This window comes from Saimiri boliviensis, chromosome 1, assembly GCF_048565385.1.
Source record: "Saimiri boliviensis isolate mSaiBol1 chromosome 1, mSaiBol1.pri, whole genome shotgun sequence".
Lineage (NCBI taxonomy): Eukaryota > Metazoa > Chordata > Mammalia > Primates > Cebidae > Saimiri > Saimiri boliviensis.
Window position 1 is genome coordinate 66,638,447 of NC_133449.1, and position 13,713 is coordinate 66,652,159.

A 13,713-nucleotide genomic window follows, 5' to 3' on the forward strand; every position below is an offset into this window, starting at 1 on the left:
CACTTCGGGACCCCACCCAACTTTTACTTTCTCCTGGACTGGCTAAGCTTGAGATCCACCGTTACATGGTCCCCTCTCTGGAAGCCCCAGGGCACCTGCCACACCCACCACAGGTTGCCCACCTCAGTGCTATGTGACCATTGCCCTCGCCCTTAGCTTATCAGATCCTAAGCAGCCACCATAGCCCTGTCAGAGCTGTCAGCTGGCCTGGAATGAGGGCACTGCCTGGAGGGAGCATCCTGCACCAACTGGTGACCAATTGGTCCCATCAGATACAGAAAGGGTGAGGAGAGGGCAGGGAGCCCCTGAGAGAAGCAAGCATCTGCAAGACCAGAGCATAAGGGCTGAAGATGTCTGTGCCTGGGTGAGCGAGCAGCAGTAAGGACCACGCACGTGGTATGGCAGGATGTGAGGAGCCAATGCGCAGGCCGAGGCGGGCAGCAGGGCCTCAGCCAGGCCTGGGATCAAGTCCTACCCCTTCACCTTTTCTTGCTTGTCTTTGGTAAATCCAAGCTAAAGCCAGAGGTAGATAGCAGAGTGGTTAAAGCTGGGGATATTGTGGGGCCTCAGGAGCCAGATACTTAGACTTGAACCCCACTACTTACCAGTGTGTAACCTCAGGCAACTTATGTAACCTCTTCATGCCTCAGTTTCCTTATCTGTAGAATAGGAGTGATGAGAGCTTGCTAAGAGGATTGAGGTGTATGTGTCTACATGTAAGGGCCTGTTACAAATTATAACTGGGCCACAATGTAGCTTATATTAATGTTCTATTTAGAACAGCATTGCCATAAAATAACCATGGTGTTAGTTCAACAGATCTCTTTCATCCGACTGTTGGTGGGATTTTCAAAGAAACACCATCTGACAATGGCATGCTTCTGTGCTTACCAAATGTCCACTCCCTCTCTTTGTGAGGAACATGCATTTGAAACCCCAGAATCCTCCGTCTTTGGGTCATTTGTCTCACACTGTGCTCCTGCAGCCCTGTACTCCCCCTACTCTGACTCAGCCCTTGCTGGGGACCCCAGGCACTGCCCTCCCTAGCTGGCTCAGGTCCAAGTTCTCTGGTGCCCTGGGTGTGGGCAGCACATGGTATGCTCTCCACAGCACTTTCTTATTCATGTGCCAAGGATGCTGAGAACAACAGAGGGCACTGATGAGGGGTTGGGGGTGGGGACGCTGTGGCCACTATGTGACCTTGGCCAGGCTCCTATACTTCTCTGGGCTAATATCCTTGTCTTTAAGGGGGGATAATATCCCGCCCTTTGGCCTCACAAAACTTCTGTGAGCTTGAAATGAATGTATGCATGCACAAAAGGGCTGTGAAGTGTGACTACCAGGTATTATAATCATGTAACCAAAGGAGGGCCTTTATGGGACAACAGATAAGGAGTCTGGGAAGAGCAGACCCAGGCCATCTGGGGAGGGAAGGCTTCTCAGACTGCTGTTTTGCTTTGAGCTGCATCCCTGAGACCGAAGTCTTCTGTGTAATCATTCACCAACCTGACCCTGCCAGGGAGAAGGACAGCGAGCAGGCCTGAATAGCACAGGGAGGCCAAATTTGGACATGGGTCAGGAGCTTGGCTAATACAGGAGGTGAAATATGGCCGGGGCTGGGGGAGGGGAGGGACTGCATTCCCCAGGACTGTCTGGTGGTTTCAGTGACGACTGGGGGTGGGGGCTCCAGCCAGTCTCTTCCCAGGCTCAGGGGCTCATGACAGATTGGCAAAGAAAACGTATTTCCTTTCCCCAAGGTAAGCTGTGTGCTCTGGGCCCTGGAAACAGGGAGCCAACCCCAAAGAGCCAGGCAGCAGGCAAACGGCAGGTGGGGAGAGGGGAAAGGGTTCAGCCAGGGATGTGTAAATGGGAGGAGGTAGGATGGGGGGAACCGCTCCACACACAGGCCCTTTGGGCTGAAATAACAACAGAAGAGAAGCCACACCAGCAGCACTTCCTGCACTTCTGGGGTTAGAAAGTGCCGGCCATTCATTATTCATTACTTCCTTTCTCCAGCCAGAGGTCTGAGCCTAGCCTGGGCAAGGGACCATGAGGTAGGAACCTAGTGTATTGAGTGCAGGGGGTGCAGAGGGGGCATGTGGTCAGGGAAGGTGGAAGAAAATCTGGTTCAGGCTGAGTGGAAACCAGAGACAAAGCCCCTGACAGCAGGGGCTGCTGCAGGTGAGTGTACATTGTGTACCTGGGGAGGGCATCATTCACAAAGCCTACTCAGCCCCCAGTTTCAGGGGCTGTAAATGGGGAAGAGGTGCTGGGGTGGGAGGAGGTTGCTTCACCCACAGAGTGCCTGGCCTCCCTCCCCTCTGCCAAGGGGCTCTTTACAGTATGAATGGTGCCCCCTGGAGTTGTGCTACAGGAACCCAGAGCTCTCAGCCAGGCTGCTAAACAGGGCCACTGACCTGGCCTGCCCAGAGCTGAGGATGCAGAGAGGAAGCATGAAAGACCCCCATGTCCTCCCTGCTGGAAACACCTGGATAAAGCTCATTTCCGGAGGCCACCGTGGGAAACAGATTGAGAGCAGGTCACAGCAGTGTGTTAGGAGAAAAGCACAGCTGGAGTGCCACCACTGCCCCTGTGGCCCTGCTCTTGGTGCACACTGCTCTCCAGAGCTCAGGAACGCTCACCACCTCCTCCTGGAGCTCCGCCCTGGTCCAACAAATACGGAACCCCTGAATCTCACACCCAGGAGTGGGCACTCATGAAATGACCCACTGCACATGCTGTGGTGAACACGGGTCTGTGCTTTTGGAGCTTCTGGTCCTTGGCACATCACAGGTGTCCCACACGCTCCAGGATGTGCAGATGAGTCTGTGAACTGGTGTATCCAGGAGCTTGTGAAACTGAAAGGGAATGTCTGTGCTGAATGGCCAGAGACTAACTAGAGTAGAAGTCAGATCTCTGGGGAGAAAGGGAATGGCAGGTAGTGAAGGCTGAAAGGAAAAGCCACAGGCTTGGTGGGAGGTTCACACTCTTTCCCCCTAGTTTTTCTCCCCGACTATGGTTCCAAGCCTGAAGACTCAGCTATGTAGACCCTAGCTCTGGCTTGGTCCTGAAGGGTTTCTGGAGAGCAGACAGGCCCCAGCCCTCAGCTCCTGGAGGAAAAGTCCTCTCTTGAAAGTTCTCCTGTGGGAGGTCCCAATCTGATAGGGGAGTGGCTTCCTTGCTCAATCAAGGAGGCCTCACTCTGATGATAGAAACCAGATACTACCCCACCTCCCTCCACCTACGGGTTCGCTGGGGGCAGGGGTTGGGGGCAGAGAAAGTATCTAAAGGTTGGTGCTGTGACAGCTGTGCCCAGCTGCTAAATTCCCCCATCCTGTGCTCAAAGCAAGGGTAGGGTCCCTGAAGGACTGGGCGTTGCCTCCGCCCCCAGTGGTTGCCAGCCTGCCAGGCCAGCCTCTGAGAGAGCAAAGGGCCAGAAAGCAGCCAGGCGCAGGCAGGGGTGGGGAGTGGGGGAGAGCTGGGTTATAAATAGGCCTGGGACCAGGCATTGGGGGAAGAAGGAGGAGAGCCCTGCGGTACAGCGCTTCGCTGCCTGAAACCGGAAAGACCTCTTTTCAGAGATCCCGAAAAGGTGAGAAGACAGATGCTGGTCCCACCTTCCTGGCCCACTTCAATTCCAACCTGGGCTCAGCTTCCAGGAGAAGTGCCGATCAGGCACTTCGCTCCTTCCAGCCTCAGTTTCCCTCTGAGTCGCCCTCTGCAGACCTGTGTCATTTCAACAGTCAACGTCAGTCTAGCGGGGCCAGAAAGTCTCCTGTCTCTCAGCTCCAGGTGCTCTCCAGGGTTGAGAGCCTCAGGGTCCCCTCCCTGACCCCCATCTCGAACCCCAGCGGGGGTGGCCGGCCCCTCCTACCTGCAAACACCGCGGAGCAGTAGGCATCGCTGATGTCGGTGTCCGGTGTGCGGACGTTCTCGGCATAGAGGATGAAGACTCTCAGCATGTCTGGTGCGTGTAGGGCCCCGTGCGCCCAGGGCGCAAAGAGGGCTCAGAAAGGTCGGGAGGGCTGCGGCGCTGCTCGTGGGTCCCCTCACTGGAGAGGGCTGGCTGGGCGAGGCCAGCGGGGATCTCCGGCTTCTGGCTCAGAGCTGCTGCTCTTAAAGGGGAACTGGCCACCCCTCGGCTGCTCTAGTGGGTTAGGCTGGGTCCCCGCCCCGGCTGCGCTCACCCCGCTTGACAGCCAGCGTTCCGAGAACAGGGGTTTCCGCTCATCTTCCACCCCCGCTGCCCTTCCCGGGCTCCGTTGAGCTGTAATCTAATGCCCCGGCTGCGGCCCATGACACGGCATTTTGCACCTGGCTGGGCGGCGGCAGCGATGGCCGGAGGCTGGACCAAGGCTCCGAACGCCCAGCGTAGCCCAGATCTCGCTCTTCGACAGGAGCAAGGCTCGGCTCCTCCCCTGAGCTTCCATCCACCCTGTTTGAGCGCTGCACCAAATCGGTCGCCTCCTTCCGCCTCGGGGATTTGAGCAGTCTCTCCAGAAGCCAACCCGACAGCCCCGGGTAGGACGGGGCATCCTGGGGAGGCTCTTTCCCTAAGAGAAGCCTGGAGCTGAGAATTTCGTTGACAAGCAAGGCGGCTGCCTTAAAAACTTTGCCTCCTTTTTCTAGCTTTAAAAGCAAGACGTAGGCCGGGCGCGGTGGCTCACGCCTGTAATCCCAGCACTTTGGGAGGCCGAGGCAGGTGGATCACGATGTCAGGGGTTCAAGACCAGCCTGGCCAACATGGTGAAACCCCATCTCTACTAAAAATACAAAAATTAGCTGGGCACGGTGGCGCGTGTAATCCAGTTACTCTGGAGGCTGCGGCAGAGAGAATTGCTTGAACCAGGACCCGGGAGGCTGAGGTTGCAGCGAGCGTAGATCAGGCCACTGTACTCCAGCCTGGGCTACAGAGTGAGACTCTGTCTCCAAAAAAAAAAAAAAAAAAAAAAAAAAAGAAATCTCTGGTTCTGAAAAAAATTGTCTATTAGGCTTTCCCCCCTGAATATACATACACATGTAAATTGCAGTATTTATTATATATCTGAGCGTTGAATGTAGCCCTGTGTCTCACGTTTACATGTAACATCTTGCATCATTAAAATTTTTTTCATAAACAATATTTTCAGTAGCTACATAATTGTCATCTAAATGTACTAGATTCACAAACTTTCTCTTATTTCACATTTAGGCTCTCCCCAGATTCTTACTATTATAATAGTGAAAAGGAGGTTGGGTTTGTTTTTTTTTTTTTTTAATAGATATAAACTCATCTTAGTCCCCCAACCCAACCCCACCCCCACTAGTTCCTCAGATTAGATTCCTAGTTTTGGAATTATAAGGTCGTAGGATATTACCTTTTTTAGGTTCTAGTACCTATTGCTAAACTGCCTTCCTACAGATATGTAGATCCACAGTCCCGGCAGCCTGTGACTCACCTTCCAAAGAGGGCCAGTTGGATGGTTGTGCAGCTGTCAGCAAAACTCCCACAGCAGCCCATGGGGGCAGTAGACACACGGCAGGGCAGGATGGGCTGGACGCTGACAGGTGGCTGATTTTTCCCCATAGGGAACACTAGAAGAGAGCAACACTCTCCCAAAAGGTCTGTAATTTCAAGATTAGCATAGCAGACATTTCCTGTGGTCACTTAGGGTCCTTCTGTAGCCATCTATGACTTCTTTTCTTTGCCTCTAGCACAATATATGGTGGGGAGAGGAAGAGGAAAGGAAGAGTTGAAATGCAATCATTCATCTAATGGGAATATATCAAGTCCTAAGACAAGTCAGGCATGGCACTGTCCTGGGTGGGGGACACAGTGGTGAGCAGAAGTGACACAGTCCATGTTATTGGCTGAATTGGGTCCCCTTGAAATTTCTATGTGAAAGGCAACCGCCAGTATCTTGGAATGTGACTCTACTTAGAGCCTTTAAAGAGGTGAACAAGTTAAAGTGAGGTCATTAGGGTCATCCAATCTGACCAGTGCCCTTATAAAAAGAGGAAATTTGGATACAAAGATAAACCAGGGATGCATGCACACAGAGAAAAGGCCATGTGAGGATACAGGGAAAAGGCTGCCATCTGCAAGCCAAGAAGAGAGGACTCAGAAGAAACCAAGCCTGCTGACTACACCTTCATCTTGGACTTACAGCCTCTAGAACTGTGAGAAATAGATTTCTTTTCTATAAGCCCCACAGTCTGTGGTATTTTGTTACGACAGCCCTAGCAAACGGGTACAGTCCTGACCTCAGAGAGCTTCCACTTCAGTGAGGGAAACTGACACTTATGGAATAATCACATCAGTCACTCACCATTACAAATCTGTAAGTGCCATAAAAGATAGAAAATGTTAGAGTATGAAAACAGAGAGCAGGGAGCCCTCATCAAGCAAGTGCCCAGGACAGTGAGAGCTATTTGAGATGTGATCTGAAGACCAGCTAGTTCACTGGGCAGGACTGAGGTTTGGGGCAAGGAAGAGAGTGTTCCAGAGAGAAAGAAGGAAGCACTCTGTGTCAAGGTCATGGAAGGACAGGAGTGTAGATTAAGAGGTTGTGGAATGGGGAAGGCAGGCTGGAAGACCATTCAGGGCCTGGGGGAAGCTGCCTGAGGCCTGCTAAGTCCAGAGGAGTGGCAGGATCTGATTTACTTCTCAAAAGCTCCCTTTGGCTGCCTTTTGGAGAATAGAGTGCAAGGGATCAGAGTGGAAATGAAGAGTTAAAAGCCATGGCAGAGAGTCAGGGTGAGAGTTGATGGTGTCTTGGACCAAAGTTGTGAAAAGGGGGATTGCACAAAGTAAGGCAAAGCTAAGAGGAAGAAAGGAAATTCTGCAAGAGCAGGTGAAGTAATGAAGTTTCCCACTACATAACTCAGCCATTATGTGTTGCTGGAGAAGACAGCTTTGGCTTAGATGAAGTAATTGATTGATTAACTCATTCATTCATTCATTCATTCTGCAACATTTATAGGTACCTTGTCTGTGGCAAGCATTTTTCAGAATTAAGTTTTAGAGAAAGATACCAAGGAGGGAGTAAAATTTAACTGCATTGGGAAGAAGGGCAGGAGGTCGGTCCTGTTGATTTAGGGAAAGCCCAAATTACGGTCTATTTTTAAAGAAGTACAGTTTGGCTCTGTTCAGATGTATAAAGTAACGTGAATCTGCTCTGTGGCAGAGCTAAAATTGGACATAAAAAGCGGCTTGCTGCTGGCAAATATGATGTGGCTACAGTGATTTGAAAAGGGTCAGGTTTCCTTATAGGTTAAACATCTTTGTCGCAACTGCACTACTTTATTCATACAGAAGGATGTCTTCAAACTTTTTCTGCACAGCCCAGTCTCTGCAGAAATCAACCTCTAGTGAGCATGTCTGCCCCCAAATTCTATTCCTCAATTGCAGGACATGTTTGGGGTATCTTCTCTATTTAAAAGAACCACTTTCTCTGAGACTACCCAATCTGAATCAGATTCTCTCTCCCAAGAATTTGCAATTGGGACTGAGAGAAGACAGCTTGTGGCTGGAGCTGAGATGAATAAAATGGGAGGGTCAGAAGGGGCCCCGTGCGTGGAGAAAGTTCCACAGTCAAGGAAATCACGTGTAGGGGGTGAGGTGGGGAAAAAGAGAGCAAGAAAGAGACCCTTCTGGTTGTTGTTCCTGGCTCTCATTCATCGAGTCTCCCTGCCTGTGAGTGCTGAGATGGCCCTTGTGGTGTATATCTGCCATTTTTGGCTTCCAGCTTTTAACCTCCCCCTTCCTAAAACATCCTTTTCCCACCCCTCATGAGTGGTCTTGATGGGCAGAAGTGCCTGCCTTTTTTCTGGAAGCTTCAGAGCTAGGGCCTCCCTCTCTGGGTCACTGGGCAGTGTGGCCCAGGCTCAGACAGTTAGATGTTCTCTCCTAACACTTGAAACAAGTCCTTGAGCTTCAGGAAGTCAGACATGGCAGCTGCCGTGTGGCAGGAAATGACGACTTTTTTTGCTGTAGGACTAAAGATCACAGGTATGGCACCTGCTGTCCAATTCCTGTTCATAGCCCAAGCCAAGTTCTCCAACCTCCTTCCATTCTGTAAGCCCCCAAAGCTCTTCTGAAATCCTCTCTTGCTTCAGCTGTCCAGGTTTGGCTCCTGTATTTTGCAGCCAGGGATCCAGGCCGACATGCCCAGTGTCTTTATAGTGAGTCATTGCACATTTTACTTAGGGTAACTTGAAGCAAAATTCTTTTTATTTATTTTTAAAGGTTTTAGAAACAGTCTCCCTCTGTCACCCAGGCTGCAGTGCAGTGGCACAATAGCTCACTGCAACCTCCAACTCCTGAGCTTGAAGCACAGTTCTGTTTCTTGCTATAGAAGTTGTTCTTGTGGCCCTGATGACACTTTCATTTTTAATTTCTGGCCTCCAAAACTGTGAGAGAATAAATTTGTTGTTTTTGAGCCACCATGGTTGTGACAATTGGTTAAAGCAGCCACGGGAAAATAGTAACACCAAGGCTCTGTCAACACGACCAACCGCTGTGAAACAGGGCTGGTTTTCAGGCCATTTTAACCCCTTTACTGTTTCAGGACAGAAGTGAAGGGGAGGGAGGTGGTGCTCCAATTTCACTGAGAAACTAAGGGTTTGATACGATTTTCCAATAGAAAAAAGAAAAAAAAAGCAGATTTTTCACCAAAGAGGTAATGTGAACACACTGTATTATTTCTATGTTCTCTGTCTTCTGAAAAAACCATAGATCCTTGAAAAGCTTGCTAAGAACCATAGACCCTGGTCACAGCCTAGTCATCTCATCTGCTTCTCCTAAGAAGAAAAACTCATGGTAGTGGCAGAGGGTCAATTTCCCAAGAATCTACTGTAATAAGCAGTAAACACTCAATAAATAGAAACTATTTTCTGTTCAGGCATATGATACAATGGAAAGGAGTGAGCTTAGAATGGATGGTGGTAGGGGCTTCTGAAAGCCCTCACTCACCTTGAGCAGGGAGTGAAGAACACCTATCTGCTGAGCTGCAAGAGAACAGCTCTGGGACTAATGTGAACAGGTCCGTCAGTCTGTGTGCACAGTCCTCCTTCTGGATTTAGTCCAGAGGGTGAGGGGTCTCTAGACAGCATGAAGGAAAGCCTACGCACACAGTAATTGTTAAAAGAGCCACTCTTTCTTCTTGAGCTGGGACACTCATCTCCTGCTCTTGGACATCACAGCTGAGCTCCCGGCGGCCACGCCACCTCCATTTCCAACATGTGGCCTTTTTTTATTCTCCAACATGCAGATGGCATATTGTAGGACTTCTTGGCTTCCATAATAGCATGAGTCAAATCTCATAGCAAATAGATTTGCTGTTTCTACTATTTTACTCTCTCTACACACACGCAGACACACCACACACCACACCCTCCCACCCCTATTGGTTGTTTCTCTGGAGAACCCTGAGTAATACATACACAGGCGGCTTCTGAGAAGTGAGGGAGATCCAAATCAGGGTGATTAAGAGTGAGGAATAGAACAGGAATTCAACTTCTTTCCAAAGTGGGGCTATCTCATCTTCTGGAAGACGCCAAAACATCCCAGGATGCAACAATCCTAGCAAATGTGAGGAAACCTGTTACAGGTCTCAGCAGTGACAAGAGTCAAGTGCTGGTGATGGCTGGTTCCCAGCTAAAGTGCAAAATGTGGGCACAGGCAGAGCTGATGCAGGCAAAGGGAGGTGTGAGTGTTTCTATTGTGTGTCTCAGGGCAGAGAGCTTTCTGACACCAAATGACTCCTGTTGATTCATGGGAAGACATCATCAGAAAAAGGCCTAAACACCTTTAGGGGTTAGGCGAGCAACAAATCTGTCACTTCCATTGTTCCTCCCTTGGCGGATGGCCAGGAGTTTGGAAAAGGGGCCTCTGTTAAGGCACATGAAGCTGCCATAGGACACCACCTAAACTTAGGATGCTGTCTCCAACTTGTGTGATAAGCAGTCTTTAGCAGGTCATTTCACCTAATAAGCCAGCTGCTTCTGGGTGATGGACTGAATGGTAAAACTTATTAAGTCTGCAGACATGGGCCCATTGCCCACATGCCCATTTACCTGTCCTCCCCCACCCCCCCAAAAAATGCATCTCCTTAAAATGAAGTTGGATTGGTATTCCATGGTGATGGAGAAGTCCATCCATGAATCTACAAACAGTGGTGCCATCAGAAGCCGTTGAGTTCAGGGAAGGCAAATCCATACCCAAAATATGTCCCCTGTGAGGACGAAGCATTGTAACCTCTAGGACAAGAGAGACTGAATATAATCAACCTGTTATCAAACAGTGATGGGTTCTTTAGAAGACTGTCATACCAGAGGCTCCTCACCCTTACCTGTTCTGTGATTCCAAGAAATGAGAGACTCCTTCAAAGGTGCCATGAAGGCCTTCTGGTTCTCTGTGCCTCTTTTAATCGTATGCGCTTTTCTCTTATTCCCAAAATGTGCTCGAGGGCTATAAGAAACAGGTGACCTCTGAGTTTTAATAATTATTGTTGTCATAGTGACTTAAGTGCCTCAGACACTTCATCTCCCAATGCCTTGTTCTGTACCTGCACTTCATTCCATGATGCTATTGGCAATAATTCAAATAACTGTGATGACACTGCACATCACAGATTACTATGTCCTGTTCACCCCTGGCAAAGAGGTTATCAATGCACTCTTTGAATATATAACCAACCCAATCCCAGAATACATTTTTTTAAACTTTTCCTTTTGAAATAATTATAGATTCATAGGAGGTTGCAAAGAAGTGTACATGGAAGCCCTGTGCTTCCTATCCCATCCTCTCCCCCAAGGTTAACATCTTTTTTTTTTTTTTTTTTTTTGAGACGGAGTTTCGCTCTTGTTACCCAGGTGGAGTGCAATGGCATGATCTCGGCTCACCGCAACCTCCGCATCCTGGATTCAAGCAATTCTCCTGCCTCAGCCTCCTGAGTAGCTGGGATTACAGGTACGCGCCACCATGCCCAGCTAATTTTTTGTATTTTTAGTAGAGACGGGGTTCCACCATGTTGACCAGGATGGTCTCGATCTCTTGATCTCGTGATCCACCCACCTCGGCCTCCCAAAGTGCTGGGATTACAGGCTTGAGCCACCGCGCCCGGCCAGGTTAACATCTTAAACAACTGGAGTACAATATCCAAATCAATAGATGGCATTGGTACAATTCATAAAACTTCAGATTTCACCAGTTGCACGTGCACTAATTTGGGTGCATACAGCTCTGTGTAATTTCGTCATGTGCAGCTTTGCATAACCACCATCATCATCAACTTTACTATCACAATATTCCTTCCTAGTACCCTTTTATAATCCTACCATTCCTAAACCTGGCAATAAGTGACCTGTTCATCTTTGTTACTTGATGAATGATACATAAATGGAATACTGTGGTATTTATCTTTTTGATATGAGCTTTTTTCCACTCAGCATAATTTCTTTGAGGGTCGAGTTACTGCATGCTATCAATACTGGCCAATAGCTTTCCTTAAAAAAATAAAAACAAAAAAATTAAAAATAAATAAAACTTGTTAAATAGTATTTCATGGTATGGATGTACCTGTGGTTTGCTTAACAATTCACACACTGAAGGATATTTGGAATAGTTTCCAGTTTGAAAGCACTATGAATAAAGCTGCTATAAACACTTATGTAAACAGTCTTGTATGCATTCTATGTGAAAATAAGTCCTTATTTCTATGAGATAAATGTTCAAGTGTGTAAGTGCTTGGTCACATGGGTACTTTCCATAGTGGTTGCACCATTTTACAATCTCATCAGCAATGAGTGATTTAGTTTCAACGTCATCCTTTTCAGCACTTGGTGTTATCACTATTTTTCCATGTTAGCCATCCTTATAGATATGTAGCATCTCATTGTGGGTTTAATTTACATTTCTCTAACAGCCACTTACATTGAACAGTTTCAGGTGTTTTTGATCTGCATATCCTCTTTAGTGAAATATCACTTTTGATGATTTTCTAATTGGATCATTCTAAAATGTTAAGTTTTGAGACTTCTTTATGTATTCTAGGTATAAAGCCTTTAATGAATTTGTGATTTGCAAATATTTCCTGTTAGTCTATAATTTGTCTTTCACAGAACAAAAAATTTGATGCAAACAGATTTATCAATTTTTCCGCTTATAAAATGACTTTAATGTCAAGTCTAAGTACTCTTTGCCCAATCCTAGATGGGGTTTCACCATATTGGCCATGCTGGTCTTGAACTCCTGACCTTGTGATCCACCTGCCTCAGCCTCCCAAAGTGCTGGGATTACAGATGTGTTTTTTAGTTTTAACATAAGGTGTAAGGTTTAGATCAAGGTACATTTTCAGCTGATAGATGTCCAATTGCTCCAGCATCATTTGTTGAAAATGCTACTCCTCATCCACTGAATTGCTTTTGCTTCTGTGTAAATAACTAGGTGTATTTGTGTAGATTTATTTCCAAGATTTTTCTTTTGAGACAGTCTTGCATGGTCGCTCAGGCTGGAGTACAGTGGCGTGACCTTGGCTCACCACAACCTCCGTCTCCTGGGTCAAAGAGATTCTCCTGCCTCAGCCTCCCGAGTAGCTGGGATTACAGGTACGTGCCGCCACACCCAGCTAATTTTTGTATTTTTAGTAGAGACAGGGTTTCACCATGTTGGCCAAACTGGCCTTGAACTCCTGACCCTGTGATTCACCCGCCTCAGCCCCCAAAGTGCTGGGATTACAGGTGTAAGCCACCATGCCCACCCCCATTTCCAGGTTTTCTATGCTAGTCCATCAATCTATGTTTCCTTCTCCCTGCCAATATAGCACACTCTTGATTATAGGACCTATACAGTAAGCATTAGCATCATTTCAATTTTATTCATCTTTTTCAAAACTGTTTTAGCTATTTGTATAATCTTTCCTTTTCCATATAAACTTTAGAATAAGATTGTCTGTGCCTACAAAAATTTTGTTTGGATTTTGGTAGAAATTACCTTAAACCTATAGAACAACTTAAGGAGAACTAATGTTGATCCTATGTGGAGTCTTCCAATCCATCAACATGATAAACCACCTTATTTAAGTTTCCTTTAATTTCTTTCATCAGCCTTTTATCATTTTCATCATCTAGATCCTACAAATATTTTGGTAGGATATAAGGAATTTTCTTTGGTGCAAATGTAAATAGTATTGCATTTGTTATTTTAATTTCTACTTGTTTGCTGTCAGTACACAGAAAATACAAATGGCTTTTGTCTATTAATCTTGTACCCTTCAACCTTACTGAATTGATTGATACTGAAAGTTTTACTGCACATTCCTTGAAATTTTGTGTAGGCAGTCACGTACTGCAAATAGAGGCAGTTTTATGAAGTTTCTCATCTATATACCTTTTCTTGCCTAGAACTGCAGTGGCTGAAAACTGCAGTGCCATTTGTTGCCTAACGATGGCAGGAACGAACAGCCTTTCATTGTTCCTAATCTTAGAGGGAACACAGACTTTAAACATTATGATGCTAGTTGTAGATTTTTTTTCTGTAGATTCTCTTTATAAGACTGAGAAAGTTCCTTTTTTATTTATGATGTGCTGAGAATCTGAACATAAGTGTTTTTACATCAAATGCCTTTTCTAAATGAACTGATAATTTTTTCTTCTTCTTCAGCCTATTGATAACAGTGAATTAAATGGTCTTTCCTTCCAGTATTGAACCAGCCCTTCATACCTGAAGTAAGT

The 13,713-nt window shown here is 47.2% G+C and overlaps 1 protein-coding gene across 9 annotated transcripts in view; it reads right to left on the reverse strand.

Annotated features, from left to right (window-relative positions):
• Positions 1-4,396, reverse strand: part of DYSF (dysferlin) — a 231,458-nt gene extending 227,062 nt beyond the window's left edge. For 7 of the 9 annotated variants that reach the window (XM_003922617.4, XM_003922619.4, XM_003922620.4 and 4 more), the window contains exon 1: positions 3,875-4,396. In XM_003922617.4, coding sequence (XP_003922666.3) covers positions 3,875-3,962 — 88 coding nt within the window. In that variant the 5' untranslated portion in view covers positions 3,963-4,396. The remainder of the gene's footprint in view (positions 1-3,874) is intronic. The other 2 variants (XM_010333477.3, XM_010333470.3) reach the window with 1 other exon arrangement.
• Positions 4,397-13,713: the final 9,317 nt, after the last annotated feature.